The sequence below is a fragment of the Uloborus diversus genome, unplaced genomic scaffold (genome assembly GCF_026930045.1).
Source record: "Uloborus diversus isolate 005 unplaced genomic scaffold, Udiv.v.3.1 scaffold_860, whole genome shotgun sequence".
Classification (NCBI taxonomy): Eukaryota; Metazoa; Arthropoda; class Arachnida; order Araneae; family Uloboridae; genus Uloborus; species Uloborus diversus.
The window spans coordinates 48,312-68,211 of record NW_026559078.1 but is presented as its reverse complement, the minus strand read 5'-3'; the positions used below and the strand labels follow the sequence as shown (position 1 = coordinate 68,211).

The window sequence follows — 19,900 nt, the reverse complement described above, 5'->3', positions numbered from 1 at the left end:
GCATATTTTTAAAATACTTTAAGCTGATTTCTAGGAATAAAATATTCCTCACTCATTTTTTAAAAAAAAAAAGAAAAGAACAAAAAAAATAGCAGCAACTTTTAAACAAAGCAGCTAATACACATTTTTCCCTTAAAAAAATCTTTAACAGCTTTCAAAACGAAAAAATAATAATTAAAATTAATAAGCTCTTTAAAATAAATACATATCAAAAAAAAATTGTTTCTTTTTCCCCTGTTGTCAAAAACAATTTTTTAAATGAATTAATGCACTTACCAAAATAAATAAAAACAATAAAATATCAACTTAAAGAAATAATTTTCATTGTCAAAAAAAAAAAAAAAAAATCGTCTGCGCATATCTTTATGTAGAAATTAAATGACTTCGAGTTTATTCGATGAAAACTGAATACCTAAATTAAAACTTCAGCGTAAAAATAAAAACAAGTCAGATCAACAATAATTATTTCACAGTCAAAACCATAGCTGTGGAGTCGGAGTCAATCTCATTTTGGGGTAAAGGAGTCGGAGTCGAATATCCGAGAATCGGAGTCAGTCATTTGTCATACGTGTATAAATTTTTGCCAAAGCTACGAAGTCAGAGTCGATGTCCGATTAATTGTCGGGCACAGGAGTCGGAGTCCAGTGCCACTAAATTCTCAGAGTCGAAGTCTGGAGTTTGGCGTCAAGAGCTATTTCCAACAAAATTTGTTTGAAGTAAATCCGCCTTCAAGTACGGAATCTACATTGACTTTCAGTTTCCCCATAGGCACTAATGTTAAAGGATTTGAACTGTTCAAAATTGTTTGAAGCAAATTCGCTCCACAGTTTGGAATTGCCTTGAATTTCCCCGTAGGTGCTAATATTAAGTTTTTTTGAACTGTTCAAAATTGAAAAAAAAAAAATAGTTCAAATCAAAAAGCGAAATATGGGAAAGAGGTGTCCTTGCCGAGATCTTTCGAACAAAAAAAAAGTTTTTTCGAATTGGACTATTCATTCAAAAATTATTAGGGGGACAGACAGACATTTTCCCCCATCTCAATACCCTACTTTTGAAATTTTTAATTTTTCAATATTTATTTAATTATTTTATATACTTTTGCCTTTTTTTTTTGCTTTTCGCGATATTTTTAAGATGCAATAAGCCTTCTTTCATGCTTTTTTCTTCTTTTTCTGACTTTTACTGGGAAAGTAGGCTAAAAAGCAGCTTCATTAAGAGATAACTTTTGGGATAGTAATATGATTTTGCAAACAAGTTACGATAGTTCACGTGAATATTAAAAATTGCATGATTAGAAATTTGAGCAGTTTTTTGTGTTCAGTTTTTAAGTTGAAGTTTTTTTAATTTCAATCTTTATACATAAAGGGTTAATCTCTGTCCGGATGTCAAGGGTAAACTTCAAAACTACTTTACGGATTTTAACCATTTTTTCACCATAGATAGCTACATTATCGGGGAGCAACTTAGGCTATAATTCGTTCCTTAAAAACGTAGTTTTAAAAACTTGTAGTGGAAAACAGTCAATCTCATGTAATTTCCCCATTAAATGATTAAATATAAAATTCATTGCTAGGAAAATTCGTTGCCTAACAGCACCAATATTAAAAGTAATCATAATGTAAATTCTGAACCAAGGCCTCTCTGGAGCAAGCATGACATTTATTGCTTTCTCAGGAATTGCATCCTCATCTTTATACATAAAGGGCTAATCTCTGGCCTAATGTCCGGGGTAAATTTCAAAACTACTGGAGGGATTTCAACCATTTTTTCACCATAGATAGATACATTATGAGGGAGCAACTTAGGCTGTAATTTATTCCTTAAAAACTTAGTTGTAAAAAGTTATGGTGGAGAACAGTAAATTTCATATCATTTCTCCATTAATAATTAAATTCGCAACTCCAATAAATTATAGGGGGCGCAGCAGCCACTGTCTAATGGCGGATGAAAAAAGGTGAAAGAAACAAATGCCATAGCTTATAACTTGCTTTGACGTTTAGGGAAAGACAGTACTTTTTCATCGTATTTGTGCGAAGCTTTCTTTTTTAATCTTCTGAAATTGCATTACACCACAAACTGCTTGAAGCCGGAAATTTACCCTAAAGAAAATTCATGGAATGGAATGTTTTATCTTTTTCTTTAGTATTGGTAATCACCGCAAGGTAGAGTATTCGAGCTTTGAAGTTGCGAACATAAAACCCATTGTTACAAAAATTCGTTGCCTAACAACAGCAATAATAAAAGTAATCATAATGAATTTTTTGAATCAAAGCTTCTCCGGAGTAGACATGAGTTTAAAGTCATTTAAACATTTGGAAACTCTACTTTTTGCATCCTTAAAGAAACATAGTAGAGAGCTTTTTTTTTTCTTTTGAGTGTGTACTATTTAATTACATAAAGCGCACGGTTTTTTCAGTGATCTTTGTTTTTGTTAGTTCATATTTTGGAAATTCTTCAAATTTTTATATGCTTAAATTCGTGCTTTCGTTTCTAAATGAATATTCGATCATTCTTTATACTTATTTCTATTTTACTTTAATGGGTAAGGAAGAAGCTTGATTTTTAATCATGTCAAAGTGATATGTTTTGAGTTCTTTCAGTTAAAACAGAAAACGAAAGGAAGTAGCGATTGTTTCTTACATTTATTTCTGACCCAGGCAACACCGGGTATTTTTGCTAGTTTAAACATAAATCTAAAATGAAAGAAGTATTTTATGTTTCTGGATTTTGAACATTTCAGTTACTACAATTAAACTCTAGCACTAAAATGCTTGAACACCAAAAACCACTACAAATTCTCATCAAAACTATATTTTTAATATTTTTAAATAGAAAGAATATACGCTTTAAAAAGAAAATCACTGAATTTCAAGCGATTACTCGGATAAAACTCCATTCAATTGTACTAAATAATGAAGTTGAACCAATTTTCATATTTTATTTATCAATAGTATATTTAACTTTTACATTTAGAAAGTGAAATATGTTTTATATAAGATTTATAAGGGAAATAATAATAGTTTTTGGGAAGCAAAAACAAAAAGATTTGTAGTTATCTATGCTAATATTATAAAGAGAGAGGGCAGATTTTTGTGTTTATATGTTCGAGGTAATCTCCGGAACCATTGCAGCTATTTGAAAAATTCTTTCACTATATGAATGGTGCATTCTTACTGAATGACATAGGCTATAAATTATGCATATATGTGTTTATACTATTTTTTTAAAGCAATAGTTTGTCTTCGCTACCAGTTTATGTTTCGTACTAATCTATCGTTATATACATAAATAAAAGCGCTGATTGTGTCAAACTTGCAGTGATAAAATAGTCGAAAGTTGTTCCCTATGAACTGAATGTTAAGGAATAGAAACAAGTGAAAAAAAAAGATTGTGGTATAAGAACCGCCATAACCAATACATGAATTTGAGGGTGCAGCAGATAAGGTATATTGCATTCTATTAGCCTTGGACATCGCGAAACATTTAGACTCCCAGAATGTTAATGCATGAAAATTTATTCAAATGAAATATAACTAGGATCCACTTTGAGTAAATTAATTTTCAAATTCAAGTAATGCAGATAGATGATATTAATCTGTGATTCTAAAAGCTGTAATTTTGAATGCATTTCGAGCTACCCTTTGAGGTTTTTTATTTATACTAATATTATAAAAAGAGAGGGTTTTTATTTTGTATGTTTATATGTTCTGGACAAGATTAATACATGCTTACAGCCTACGGAATGAATACGTTTCGAATCAAGCAATTAAATTAGTAACCGATCTGCAACTAGCCTATGATACCAGAATGCAAATTAATGTTTATCGGCATACCCGGTGGAACTGAAAATTTTTAAATAAATCTAACCAAAATCAACAGGCAGACTGAGCATGTGTTTGTAATTTTTTTAAAAATTTTATTGCAGCAATTTTCTTAATGGTCGAAAAACTGACCACTCCAGGTTTAACTACTTTGAATGGCTCCCTTCAGAAAGACTCTGTACATTTCATAAGAAAAAATGGGCCATTTCAATAGGGTCTTCAAAAGGTCTGCCACATAATGTATTACGGATGTTCGATTAGCCACTGTTTGTATATAGAAGCCGTGAATTCTAAACAAACTAAAAGATTAAGACAACATTGAGAGAAGTGTCATCTTTGCATTTGCCGGTGACTCTTACTAAACTATTCCTGTGGTTCCCTTGATGAATGCGTGCAGATATACTTTAAGCCAGTTTAAAGTATTCTCCTTTTAGGGACTCTGTGCAATATTTGTATCTTAATTATACTTTTAAGATCCCATATTCATTCTATTAAAATTAAAGGCAGTGTTCCAATAATTTTTCGTTGTGAAACTTTAATTTGTCTTATGTATGCAACCCCAAGTAAAATCAATGTGGACTAATATGATTTACCATATTATTCTTACTGAATGAGCAGCAGGTCAGTCAGGAATATTTCTTGAAATCCCATGGTCCTTGCACATTTTCATTTCTAATATAAGTAATTGCAATTTCCAATGAAAATTTCTTATGCCATCACCATCATCAAAACTGAAGGTCAAACGTACAACATTATATATGGGAAGATTATATTGTTTACGGGGAAGTAAAGGTTGGTCTCTCTTGATTAGGAAATGAAGTGAATCAACTTCCTTCAAAACCTCATAAAAATGAAACAAAAAGCGTATGTACAAGTATACCATGATAAAACTTATACCATAATATTTTAAAACAAAAAAAATCTGCAGAATATTTATTTAAGACAGATAATTTTTTCAACCTGTACAAGTTCGGGATTGGCCCCTAGTGTTCAAATAAAATGAAATGATGGATAACAAAGAGTTCTATCCCAAAAGTAAAGGATTTAGTCGGCAATACATTGCTATTATTACACTAACTACACTTTAACCACAAATTTCTGAAGCATTGTATGAAGTGATCCTTTTCAAAACAAATTAAGCTAAAAAATAAATCAACAGCATGCAAACAAGTAATTTTATTACATACTCACTTTTGTTTCAGATCACATATAAAATCTAGTTCTTTCATTACACTTGCAAAGCTGGCGATTTCATCTTCTTTAAATGATTTCTGAAAAATATAACTAAAAGTAAGAAGTTTAAGACATAGGTTATTTAATACTAAACAGCTTCAAAACCATTAAAAACTTACCATTTGTACTCCAAGAGACATAGCTAAGTAAGTAATTAATCTTCTTTCTTTAGTCCCTAAAATAATTTAAATAATAAAAATAATTTAAAAATCAAAAATTTAAATACCTCATACTGTATATATATTTTTTTGTTAAGATGTTGATTTTAATCAAACATAAAATTGATCAATTAATATTAATTTATACATACAAGAAAAATTACATAGGATTAGTCACTAAATTACTATCAAGAAAAAAAATCATATGGAAATTAAACTAAGTTTTTGAAAAGTTGAATTCTTGTTCCATGGTACATATTCATTCTAGTTTATTCGTACAAGGGCTTGTGCAACCAAATACCAAATTACTAGTAAAAGTCTGAACTACACAAAATATGGGAACAAAAAATGTAAGAGGCTGAAGAGAAGATATAGAACTTTTAGAATCTTGAACAAACTCAACTGAATAAACATATACGTTGAAATTTTGAGTGCATTAAAATTCTTCATGATACATCAAACTGAAAAACTTTTTGAAAGCTATAGTTAGCTTCTTTAAATAAACAAGCTTTTTCTTCAATACACTTTTTAATGAATAACTCATAAAATAGTTTTAAAAAAGCTCCAAGAGGTAAATGTTCTCAAGAATGGGTTGAAGAACTGCTTTCTCAAAAACAAGATGCCACCTTATGGGTGGACACTTTTGCAATAGGTTCAAGGAAAGGCTATATGGGACTTTTAGATTTAGATTATGACTAGCTGCATTGCCCAGCTTTGCCCGGTCTATCTTGAAAATAAAAATTGTGTCAAGTGACGTATATTCAAAAATCAGGCGTAAAAAATAAATAAAAAAAAACATCATGATTTCCTTTCCAAACAATGACAACAGATATTAAAATACTTTTAAGAAATTAAATCCAGAAAGATGGATTTAAAATGCATAAGCATGGAAACACAAAATAAAATAAGTTTAAGGAATTAAAATTCGAAAGAAAATGGTTCACAATTTCAATGGAATCGAGATTTCTGAAACTTGATTTAAAAAGGCTTGTAACTTTTTTTTCCTTTTGAGATAAAAGTTTATTTTTTCGACCATAGGTCGAGTTAGATCTGGCGTAAAAAAGGTCGCTTTTTCCAATGGCGTCAAAAAGAAAGCTGTGGGACAATTCCTTCACTTTTTACTGATTTATTTAATTAAGAAAGTAGTGCCTAAAGTTCAGCTAAGCCTAAAACAATTCGAGCTAAAAACGCAAATAACTCCCGCCGTAATAAAGTTAGAGCATTGAAACAAATTGCGTAGAATGAGGAAAATTCTACCCTTTCTAACGATATGTAATATTAATATGTGAAAGTAATTTTTCACCACCAATTTGAGAATTTATGTGAAAATTGGATGTGAATTGGAATAAAAAAAGAACTATTCATCAAATTTTATTTGAACTGGTCTGCAAACCTTTTCAGGACTTTAAGGAACAAACTGAAAATTTCAGCGCAATCAGCCAAGTAGTTCTTGAGTTTTGCAAGTTCAAACACACAAACGCTTTTTGGGGATTTCATTTTATACTATGTAAAGATACTAGACCTAAGCAGATGGTAAATTCCTATTTTAAAACTGATTTTCCCTAATCCTAATGAGGTTTCAAAGGGTATGTTGATGCTACTGTGAGACTGTTGCCTTCATTCAAATGATCCTTTTACCTATATTTATCCTCATTCATTCAGGTATTTTGATTTTTAGGGGAATGTAAACTTTATTTACGAAGTTCTTATTTGAATGGAAATTTTTAGGCACTAAGGTCAAAATTTTAATAAGATTTTAAGAAACTATTGTCATTATTCTAACGGGAAATTTTACATCAAGTGTTTTTTCTTCTCTTATTTAACACTGATTGTTGAACAAGCGTCACTTAATATAACTTTTATTTTTCAATAGGTTGTGCAACGCAGTTAGTATATTTTATATATATATACTGAAACAAAATAAAAGAAAATTAGAAAAGAATAACATAAAATAAAATGGAGTAAACCACAAGCCCAATGCTGCAGCCAAACAAACAGCCAGGTAAATATTACAAAATGCAAACAATAAACACATAAAGGATTAACAAAATTAAACAAATAAGCTTGCTTAAAACTCGCTTTAGTTTTTAGCTTAAAATTTTGGGTCTGTTGACCTTAGGATGAAGGTTCCACTGCTGAAGACTTCTGGTTTCATCAGCTTAGTCTTATTATTAGTTTTAGTATTTTTATTTGTTTAATTTTGTAAATCCCTTATGTGTTTATTGTTTGCATTTTGTAATATACAGTCGGATCTCCATATATCGAAGTAGCAAATTGCCGGAAAAAAATTCGATATATAGAAATTTCGATATATAGAAACGATCCTATTTTATCATAAAAATCTCCTAAAACATTAAAATTAAAGCTAATTTTCGTGCATGAAACCCAATTTCTAATGTATACGAGCATTGGATTAAACGAAAGTGAATAACTGAAAAATTAACAGAAATTACATTTTTGTGCCTTCATACTTCTTCATTCTTCGGCAGTTCAACTTGATTTGCAACATGAGGGGATTTTCGTTTTGACAATGTAATCGAGAGAAAAATAAAAAATCAATCTTCTTCACTTGAATGATTTTTACTGAAGCTAAAAAGACTAGGAATGATAATCAACAGACAAAAATGATAACTTGAAACTGATTTGAGTGTTACTGGTTACAACTAAGATTTGAAATAAACTTGAGGGAATTTAAGAACTCCAGAACGAAACAACGACCTATCTACACACCCTTCAAACCTAGATTTCTTATGAGTTTCTTAGCAACCTTTAGTAAACATAATTTTCCCCGCTAACCTTAATTTTTCATGAGACAAACAGCCTAAAGTTAAAAAAAAGATCTACGAATGTCTCGATTAAAAATTCGATATATAGAGATTTTTTCGATATATAGAAACAATTTTTCTATGTAATAAACATTGAAATTTGCTGGGATTTCGATATATAGAAAATTTCGATATGTGGAAGTTCGATATATGGAGGCTCGACTGTATATATATATATGTATATATATATATATATATATATATATATATATATATATATATATATATATATATATATGTGTGTGTGTGTGTGTGTGTGTGTGTGTGTGTGTGTGTGTGTGTGTGTGTGTGTTTACCTGGTCCATTAAGAGATTTTTCAGCCAAGACAAGTGCAGATAAAACATCTAATCTTCTTTCGCTATACTTCTTATCTGATATAAGCCTTTTCTAAATTAAAAAAGCAATAGTTAAGTAACAGAAAACATTTTCATTAACAAAATGTTATTTTTCTTACAACTAACTTAGCTTTAATGATGTTAAGTGAGAAACTATACAAATTTCAAAACTCCTGGCATTTTCCGCAACTCAAAAACTAATAGTTTATTACCTTAAATCACTTAATGGAAACTGATTCATTTTCAGTTTTAATTTTGGTTTTGAATTTAATTTCATGCTAGTGTTTTTTACCATATTAAATGTCGGGATTTTATTTAAGGCTTTTTTAAAGAGTATTTTCAATGATGATGATAATATGTCCATGGCAAGACAAAATCAGACACTACCATAGGCCTAGATGATAGTCCTGGCAATCTGTTTGATATTCTTCTCATAGAGGTTTACTGACAAAAGCAGGATCCCTATTTCCCACAAATCAGCGGAAATAGCAAGGCAAACAAAGATATGAGCAGGTGTAAAATCAGAATCCAAACGGTTATCACAATTCCTGAAAATTCTATCTTTCCTATCAATCTTCATTCCTCTGCAGCGACCTGTTCTTTGCAGTCTAGCAATGGTCTTTAATGTAATGTGGTCTCTATCTATACTACAAAATTGATGCTTAACAGGAATCGACTTCTCCCTCAATTTAAAAATTTGCAACCACATTTGTGTCAAACATGGTAACATTGACAAGGTTGTCATTAATCACATTTCTGCCCTCTTTTGCCAGTTTATCCTCATTTTTTTTGCCTCTAATGAAAATTTCTGCAGATAACCATTGGATAAAGCAACAGTTTATTTACCCCCCCCCCCTTGTAACAAAACAGGTGAGTGCAAATCTCTTCAGAGGTCCATGAGCAAGGGCGCCCATATAGGGGGGCAAAAGGGGGTCAATTCCCCATTTGAAATTAGAACTTTCTTGCTTTTGGTACTTTTTTCTTTGCAAAAATGTAAAAACATTTATTCTCCAGCCATTAATGAATAAGTTATTAAAAATGAAATATTTTAATGACTCTAATCTGTCCTGAAATTGGTTTCCATGAAGAAAATACCCTCCTAACCCATGGGGAAAATATCTAAGCCCCCCCCCCTTACAATTTTGCATATGGGTGCTCTTGTCCATGAGCCTTTATTTAGAATTGCTTGGAGGGTTGCTTTTGAGTCACATGAATGACAAAAGACATTTAACTTTTTCTATAATAAGGAGAGACTTGTAAAGATCGAGAGTCTTGGCTATCACTCAAAGCTCACAAGTGAAGTAGTAGGTGATGGCATCAGCACCAACCTCTTTTTAGTAAGTTGCATCACTCAAGAGTGATCATATATACCCACTGAGCCTCCATCAGGGGCAAATCCAGAAATTTTTGTAAGGGAGGTGAAGTTTCAATAACCAGTGTTTTCCTCCTATGTAAAAAAAATTATCAGTTAAGCAGGAGTGTACATCTCCCTTGGGTAATGGCACACTCCCTCACATACTACAGAGCCCCCCCCCCTCCTGCCCTCCCCAAATAAGTTTGAAACTCTTTCAAATCTCAAACCCCCTAAATTTTCAATGCGCATCCTGTGCCATGGCTCCTTTTACCTCAAAATTTCATCAAAACTAATATTTCTTTAGGCAGACAGGCTGGCCACATTACCATAAGCTTTGAATATATGAGATTACAGGTATCAAACAGTTGAGAAAACTCATTAGAGATGATTGTTTTGCTTTTTTTTTTTTTGAAAAGGAACAAACAATTAAAAATAGCAATAGATCAGTAAACAAACTCAATCAATCCTTTCAATCATAATGCGCTTAGAAGAAACACCTAACAAAACTAAGTCAAAAACATTAAAATTGAATCCATGTACTATTTCTTTTTCGTATCTAAAACTTTGAAGATTTATAATAATCATAATAAAATTCTTGTCAAAGGGGGTGGTGACATCAGTAAGCTCACCCTTAGTGCGTTTTGCATGTAAAGTGTTTTTAGTGAGTTTTATGGACTCAATGAAAATGCATGTCCTTCTCTTTCCAACTGTTCCAAGTTAATAATTTTCAATAATTGAAACAAAAAAAAAAAAAAACCTTAAAAGAGTGCATGAGGCAGTGATATGCAAAGAGATAAAAGTGGGTTTTCAAAGTTTTGAGTAAAAGCAAATGAAGTTCAAATCAGAGGCAGGCTTTCATTGAAAAGAATTTCTAAATACTGCTTGATAACACCAACCAGGTCTACTATTAAAATCTGTTTCCTCAAAACATAAATAAAGTTTCTTCTACTATTTGTACTGGTTATCAGAGATGTGCGCACGGGGGTACCACGGTACCCCCATTAGCTCAAAAAAAAAAAACAAGGTTAAAAGTCCAGAGCACTATAATGTTTTGCTGTGGCTGACTGGCAAAGAAGCTTCTCCTAACCAGCTTCTACATTACACACACCCAGCTTTCATTTCATTTATGCTATGACAGTTTTTTAAAAAAAATGTTTTTATGAAATGTTGCTGCAGTGAGGAAGATCTAATTTTTCACGAAATCAAGTCAGTTTCTAAACTTGAATGGGAGCTCTTTCTGACACCCATCAAATATATTTTTACCCCCTTTTTACACAAATGAAGTTCAAAAAATTTTTACACTTAGTAAAAATATCAAAGAACATTATGCTTTTCATTAAAGAAAAAAAATCCCTGGTGAACTTAAATAAAAGCACCCTCCCTTCATATCGTTTTACAGAAATTCATTATTGAAAATAACATTAGCAATTCATTATGTAACATTAGAACCTAATCGGAAGTAAAATATTGAAGTGGAAGTAAAGGAATCCGGAGATTTCTTCATTAGAAAAGTCACGAAATTGTAGTGTAGTTAAAACGCAGTTTCCGACTATTTTTGACAATGTTAGGTCTTGGAAGGGGAGAGGTTCAGACTCCCTCCAAAGGTAAATTTTGCAATGTACGTTTTAGAAACATAATTGTAGATTACTTTCGACTATTTCAAACAGAGAAGGGGGGGGGGCTACGAGGGTTTTCTCACTGTAGCTTTAGCTGATTTCAAGTGGTGTTAGAGAGAGGAGAGATTCAAAGCCATCCCTGGAAACTTTTCGAAACTGGAGCTCCAGAAATGCTATTCTAGCCGATCTTCAATAATATTAGGGGAACAGTTTTCGAGGACTCTCACTCGGAACATTTACGAAATTCAATTAAAAGTTTAAGACGATCTTTAATGAATGAGAGAGGGGGAGACGCTTCCTCAGAAAGTTTTTAAACTTTTCGCTTTAAAATTGCAGGTTTAGTCTTTTCTTTTGTAATATTTCTGGGAGCAGTTTGCTCCAAATTTAGTTTGTAATAAAAATTATATCATATTTGAATAATGTTTCAAGAGTTAAAATGCCACCCTATTTTTAAAAACGAGGGATTATTAGGTGTGGAAAGTCGTCCCTTACCACTCCCAGTTACCTCATACAATGTTGAAGTATTAAGCAGACCCAGGAGATGCACCATGCATGCAAAATTCTTCTTTTTTTTGAGGGGGGGTGCAGGGGCATTAGTGAGCATCTATTTTCTTCTTCTAACTCTATTATAACCAATTTTCTTCGAGAAAATCATTAAAGTAATCAACTTCAAACAACCGTTAAGAAGTGGAACAGGATTGGCGAGAGCCACTCCTGTATTACTAAAAGGTATCTGCCTAAAATGTTAAAAGTACTTTTACAGAGATCGCAAACACTTGTATTTCAACCAAATAAAAACATCAGGCTGAAAATTGAAAATTTCATTATTTATAACCAAAAAACAGCCAACTGGTTTTGAAAAAGAAAAATGTTGGGAAGGGGTTTTCACAACGTTTTCATCAGTAACTAAAACAAAAAATAAGATAGGGACATAACAATCCTTTCCACTATCTGCATTAGACATGGCATTTACATATTTAGGACATCAATTCCGAAAAGCTTCAAGGGTAGCACTCCCATTCAAATCCTGGAGAAACGCAAACTAGTCACCATTAATGATTGTCTAAAATTTCATTTTTAGGACCTCAATCTGTAAAATTTTCTGGAATCTCCGAACCGCCCCTCAGTTTAACACAATCGAAGAGTGTCTCAAATTTCTATTTTAGAACTTCAATCTCAAAAAAATTTTCATCTTTGAAGATCTTCTACAATTGCATTACTGGAATTTCAATTTCGGAAAATACCGAGGCGGTGCACGAACTTTTCCGCCCACTAACATTACCAAAGATCCTTCAAAACTTACGCTTTAAAAGCTAACTTCGATAATTTTCCAAGAGAGTGTCCCCCTCTCACCAACATTGTCTTGAACTTTGAGGTTCATCGATTAATTTCGAAAATATTCCGAGGGAGTGGGAGAGTCCTCGAATCACTTGTCCCTACATCATCAAGGATCGTGTAAAATTGCAAAAAAATTTTTTAAAAGTTTCAATTTCCAAAAATGGATGAAGGAAGCGTCCCTGAACCTTTTTCCTTTAACATTACCAAAGATAATCTAAAATGCATTTTTAAAGACTAAATTTTCAAAAAATCCTCGGGGGAGAAACTCTCAAATCTCCCATTCCTGAGTGAATGTTATAAGGACGGACAATTAGGCTCATATTTAAAATTCTCAGCCTTAGTTTTGACTTCTCGACTTCATTTTAAAAAACCCCTCTTTGAAAAAATTCAGATGCCACCAGTGTCCTACACTCACCTAATTTTGTCTCTATGCCACCTTGTACCCCTTTTCTGGTGGTTATCTAAACCCCCAAGCTTCCTGGTAAAGTGGTACGTCCATTATTAAAGCTCTGCGCACACCCCTGTTGCTTATTTCAAATCTTTCATTTTGGGCAACACCCCCTCCCCCTCCTTTGCTTCTAGTTGCTTCATTTTGTTTTTGATAACAGAAACTTTCATTTAAGAAAAGCATGTCCAAAATCAATTATAAATGAAAAGTTCAGAGATGAAAATATATTTTTGATATTAGATGAAACTTGATTAATAATATGTTTTTCTTTTAAAATGAAGTACCAACCTTGCCTATATTTATTATGGTCAGAGCAAGATAACTTAAATGCTGAACAATGTGCGTTATGGATTCACTGATTACAACAGCATGCCTGTGGTATGTCCCTTCTATACCCTAAAAAAAAAAACAATTATAATAAATTTTAAAAAAATAATACATTTTAATTTCTAATATATAACTGTTTCGGCTATATGTAATAAAAAGAAAAAAGTTAAACATATAAATAAAATAGCGAGAGAAAAAGAACCTCACACATGCAAAATGCAAAGAGTAAGCAAAGTAAATAACTAACTCTGTCAACTAAAAGAAATAAAATACTATAAACAACAAGGGAACTAAACAAAAAATGAGACTGCACTTGTCAACTTTAAAATTTTTATTAAAAAACATAATCAAATAAAAAAGAAAAAAGATACAAAATCACCAAAATTAAAATTAAAAAGTCAGAAGGTGCTTCTGTCAAGTATAAGAAATTAAACAAGTTAAATTATTCTGTATGATTAAAAGCATTCAAGAAGAATTGAGTTAAGATGCAAACTAATGTTATGTTTTTTTTTAGTTATAAGAAACCTAAAAACTTGCCTTTAACAATTCAATCATTTTACACAGTGCTAGAACAACAGTTTTTGTCATTGGCTTTGACAAAACAACATGAAGGTTCATAGTTGTCTTAACTTCATGACTAATAGTCCATGCAAGTCTTAGTCCCTGAAATCATAACATTTCAAACCATTAGCTAAGAATCAAAAATGAACATTAAAGTTATAGAAAATCTCAGTCTCGGAAATCTGAACTGATTAGGGGCTGATCCTTGCTCGGATTCCGTTAAGTCTGGACTTACCGAGTGGCCTAGTCAAACATTGACTAGCACATTACTGATTTGAAAATATTTGTTTTAACTTAATAATAAAGCAATTTTACACCTGATAAAGCATGAGTGCTTAATACATCATCTACGTGATATCACTGTATCATTGCTGTTACAAAGTTTCATCATCGAGCAAACCCAGTTTTTTAAGTCAACAAAAATTAGCACTTCCCCTGTGGCAGAAAGCTGCCGACACGGCGACATTGTTGCAGAATGAGAGAGTTTATGCAGAAAGATTTTGCACTAAGGTGGGAAAAAAAGGATAAGGGGGGAAAAAAGGTCAGCAATAAAATCATTCTGCAGAACAATACCAAAGGATAGCTGTTTCACGGTAAAAAATGTAATTCGACTATGAATTAAGGAAAAGGCCTGATTTTCAGCGAAAAATAAAATATTCGCAACATTTTACAAAAAAAATCTTTGGCAAATGCCAAATCGAGCGATCATTGATGACTGTGGTAGTCTGCAATATCGGAGATCAGAATGTAAGGCATGCAAAGAAACCAGTTCTAACCAGAACTTCTCACCACGAGGAGCGATTTTAAAGCAACCCTGTGTTGATCAAAGAAAAGTGGCTGGCAATGCACATGTTTGTGTTTGTTTGTGCGAAAGACTTGTGCCGACTTGCTTTTTTTCACCTTTGTTGAAAAATTAATTTAAGCCTTTAAAAAATTGCTTATTTGCGGAGGGTGAGTGGGTGGGTGTTGGAAACAAATGGAATACTTGATAAATTGAGTGGAATTTTGGGCTGACCAATCCTTATTCAGATAGGGGTGCTTACATGAATGAAAATCTTCTCTTTGGAGGAGTTATAGATTTTTTTTTTCTAAATGCATATTCTAATTCAATTCTTTTTTCTTCGTATGGAAAGGGAACTTTTGTTTGCTCCAGTACTTGATTTAAATTCTTTTCTTCACATGAAGGAGAGGGCAGGGATGCCCAGCCTGGGGGGGGGGGTCACGGTGCAGACTGAGACATTAAAATTTGTAAGGAGGGGGAGAGTTGTTTTGAGGGGTATTTTTTTCATTGGGGTGTCTCCGCGTTATTGAAGCGGGTGCGACCTTGCACTTAGGGAGGGGGGGGGCAATCCGGGGGGATTTCTTTTTTGCTTTAGTATTTTAATAAATCCTATTTTCTTCTGGGGGGGGGCTGAATTTTCAATTTGTTTTGACTAAAATGTGTTTTTTAATTAAATTTATTTTCCTTTTGGGGAGAGGGGGATACTTTGTTTATAATCTTGTATATTGCATACATTATTATTATTTTTTTTATGGGAGGGTGCTCTTTATTTATTCATTTTTTTCTCCAATTCACAAGCAGTTTTATTTTATTTTATTTATTTATTTTTTTTTCAAACTGTAATGCATATTTTAAATTAAATTCATTTTCCTTTTAAGAGGAGGGGTATACTTTGTTTTAATTGTGTAAAATGTATATTTTAATCAATTTTTTTTATGGGAGGAGGAGGGGTGATCCTTATTTATTTTTTCCAATCACATGCATGTTTTAGTTCTTTTTTGGGCACCGAACTGTAATGAATATTTTAATTAAAAATTATTTTTTCTTCGGATCTTATTTCTTTTAATATTGAATAGATTTTGCATCTGTATTTTTCTGGTATTAAGAACTACAGATAAGTAAGTGCTAAAAGATAAAGACTGAAAACTTAAATATGAGAGTGGTATCACTATTTAAACATTGCTTTTGGTTAGATTTGTTTTTTTTTTCTCCCCTTACCAATTGCTGTTACCATGGTGCTAATATTTACCATATAGATTTAGCTCAAGGTCACTTTTTTTCCCCCTAGCAAAAACTGAAAATCTGTTGGAAGCCCTGATACTGAGCTTTAATGCTTTTCGTTTTTGTATAAATGAATTTACCTAAACAAGAAGTGTTGTGAAATTTGTTAATAAATAAATAAGTTTTTCACTTTTGAAATGAACTGCACTTAAGTTCATCCATTAGTTCATTTTTCACTTCACCGATCATTCTTGCAGAAAGAAATTAGATCCAGAAAATTTGTCACAGAAAGTAAAATAAAATTCTGCCACAGGGGAAATTCAATATAACAGACCGCCCACTTATCACATCCAGAGACTGCAGTTTTGTTTTTGTTAGAACTCATCAGTCTGGAATAGTGAACAACCGAGCAGGAGACAGATGTCATCTCATTGAAGCTGCAGTCTCTGGATGAGATAACCGGGATGTCTGGTATATTGCATGTAATTCTGCCTAGCCCTGACTTAGGGGCGGTAGCTGACTGCTAAATACCCAAGCTTTGCCTTCAATTCAAGAGTTGAACTGGACCATGCTGCGAACACTCGTGGGTGGGATAAATTTACTTTATCTACCAGTTTGCTGGCGCTCTCAGCTTCAATGAGATCACACCTGCCTCCAGCTTGGTTATTCACTATTCCAGACTGATGATTTCTCACAAGAACGAAACTGCAGTCTCTGGATGTAATAACCGGGCTGTCTGGTATGTTGCATGTATTTCAGGTCTTAGCCTTGGCTTAGGGGTGGTAACTTACTGCTAAAAAGTACAGAGCTGTATTATACATTATGTTCGAACGTTTGCAAAACCTAGCTGTCACAGAAAAACTAATTTAACATTTGAGTCGTAGTTACGGATTTTTACAACTTTCAAATCTAGTTTTAGGCTTTTGCTTCACAAGCTGTTAGAATTACCCAGAATTTCAGATCTCTGAGGTCTAATTTCTGAGATTGCACTGTATATTAATTTCTCTTATGCATTTGCACAATAAGTAGTCAACTTACTTTAATTTTATGATTCATCCAATGTAAATTATTGAGATAGCACTTACATTTTTTACATTTTGAAAAATTCCTCTTTTTCCATCAAAAAACAAATTCTTTGACGACTTTTTAAATTAGAAAATAACACAATCTTATTTTAAAGAAGATTCAAATTCAAATAAGAATTTCAAGTGCATTACTACAAAAAGACACTTATTGATCTTATTAATATTTCTTATTAAATGCAAAGTGTACACAATTTTACTCTAGTGAAGCATGACATAATGTAACAAAGGTGGCTGCTCAAAAGGGGGGTGGGGGTCAAGGGGTGCAACTCTCCCTCATTTTCAAAATTGCAAGTTTCTTTTGCCCATCCACTTTTCTAAATTTAAAATTAAAGATCAATCATAAAATGACAAAGCTGATGGATTCACATGTTGAAGAAGAATCAACTTCATACATGTATGTTTTATATTTCTCATATGTTATTAGCAGGGTTGCCAAACTTGGAGGAACACTTTGAGGAGCATCTGCGATGATTTTGCGGAGCAATTTAAAATTTTGTAGAGCATTTCCATGCTTTGTATAAAAATCAATGAAAATAACTAAAACCTCTTATCTAAAATTGTTTTTTAGCTTTGATATTTGTTTTAAGCACTAGTAAGAAACAAATATTTTTAAATTAATAAAACAGCCTTAAACAATATTTCAGTCTTTGAGTATAAGCATCTTTAATTTCTCATATTTACACGTTTGTCATGATAAAATAACAAAGTATAATCTTGAAAACGTTCGGGCGGAAATGCGGAGCAAAATAACTTCTTTGCGGAGCCGCAGAGTTTCGCCATTTGTGAGGAGCAACTCCGCAAAATGCGGAGCAGTTGGCAACCCTGTATTAGCTAAAAAATACATAAATGGAGCTTTGAATAAGAAGGAGGGAGTCTACTGCGACTGTGTTTAGATTTTTGAGACTGTGTCCCAAATTTTTTTAGAGAAGGTTATTTAATCAACAATGACGTTAAAATTCTATTGACCATGTAAAGAAAAAAGTCAGCTTTAGGGTTGTAGTCCAACTAACCTTTAGGAAGTTGATACTTCATATAATGATACAGAATGAATCCTTACAATCAAATCAATAAAAATTAATAGCTGGAGTTTGAAATTCCAGAAATAAAGTACAAGTATAAAATTAAAAAGTCATCACACAAATGTCATAAATCACACCCATGCAACTGGATTGAACAAATACAACTGACTTTATATTACCTGCAGCAACAGGGAACATTTTCGATTCAGATCATCAAGAAGTTTTCCAGTATCTATCATACGAGAATCCATTTCAACAATCCAAGCCATTACCTGCATGTAGTAATTTTGTACATCTCTAGATAAAAGATCAATAAATTTAAATATATTTCCTAGATATCAACTACATTAATCTAACTTATAGACCAAAAACGTTTTAACCCATGATGAGAAAGATAACTGCATAATGACGTACAAAATAAATAAGCAAAGAGAGCAGTGCTTAAAAATAATTATAGGAAAAAATTGGACAAATGTTTGAATTACTATGGTTTTGCCAAGAAAAAAATTGCTATCTTAATCACGTAGTGTACAAGGAAAGATTGGAGTTTACTGGTAACCAGCGAACCACACGAATAAGGTAAGAGGGGTTTTAGTGTGAATAGCTTAAAATTTCAGGTGCATTTAGCTTTTTTTTAGTATGGAAAATAAAGATGAAAAAATAATATGAAGTTTTGCAATAGTAAAATTATGCTGTTTCTGAAATACATTTACTCTAAGCACAATGAAATAAAAAATATTTTTTTAAATAAATAGAACAGACTACTGCAGATCAAAATAACTCTAAAAAGTAAAAAATAATTTTATTCTTTGAACACCACTGATAATACTTTTAAACAAAATTTTTGAAATTAGTGCAAAATTGACAGATAAAATCATTCATGGCCATCTATATATATATAAATGTGATGATGTTTCTTTGTTTCTTACTTGGCAGCTGATGGCTAAGAGGCCCTATAGCTCCTACAGCCCTCAAATTTGGTATGAAATTTGAGCGTACCCCGGGGTCTGCACCTCAAAGCCAGAACTCTAAATTTGTAATATTTTTTTTAATTATTTTTTAAGGTATATTTTGCATAATTGGGGTGGGGGGAATCCCTCCACCCTATAATATTGTATGTTGTTGAAAAGGTTTTTTTTTTTTCTTTCAGAACAAGATGTTTTTTCCATTTCTCCCAATTAATTAGAACAGGAGATATTTGCGATTCTAATTGAGCCAATTTTCAAAACTCCGCTCTGTTCAATCCGAACATTACAGTACAGCAAAATGATCAGTTAGTTTCAGAATTAACATTCTGTGACTTCATGTTCGGTATTCAGTGATGTTGTGTTTGCGTAGGTCCATTCGGGATTTTTGACTTGTTTATTGTGCATTTTAACCAGAATAAAATACAGTCGGACCTCCATATACCGAAGTAGCAAATTGCCGGAAAAAAATTCGACATGTAGAAATTTCAATATATGGAAACAATCTTATTTTATCATAAAAGTATCCTAAAACAATAAAATAAAAGCTAACTTTCATGTATGAAACCCAATTTATAATTTATATGAGTACAGGATTAAATGAAAGTTAGTTATTAATAAATTAACAGAAATTACATTTTTACGGCAACCATACATCTTCATATTCTTCGGGGCAATTCAATTTGATCGCAACATTAGGGGATTTTTGTTTTAACAATGTGATCGATAGAAAAGTAAAAAATCAATCTACTTAACTTGAATGATTTTTACTGAAGCTAAGAAGACTAGAAATGATAATCAACAAACAAAAGG

General features: G+C 32.1%; 1 protein-coding gene across 1 annotated transcript in view; it reads right to left on the bottom strand.

Moving 5' to 3' along the window:
• The window catches only part of LOC129233978 (WASH complex subunit 4-like), a gene marked incomplete at its 3' end in the record, with an annotated part of 72,527 nt that overhangs the window by 17,618 nt on the left and 35,009 nt on the right, over positions 1–19,900 (bottom strand). Inside the window, exons 10-15 of the mRNA XM_054867889.1 lie at positions 18,302–18,419; positions 13,993–14,118; positions 13,417–13,524; positions 8,334–8,424; positions 5,174–5,229; positions 5,013–5,092 (exon numbers count right to left, since the gene is read on the bottom strand). Coding sequence (XP_054723864.1) covers positions 5,013–5,092; positions 5,174–5,229; positions 8,334–8,424; positions 13,417–13,524; positions 13,993–14,118; positions 18,302–18,419 — 579 coding nt within the window. The remainder of the gene's footprint in view (positions 1–5,012; positions 5,093–5,173; positions 5,230–8,333; positions 8,425–13,416; positions 13,525–13,992; positions 14,119–18,301; positions 18,420–19,900) is intronic.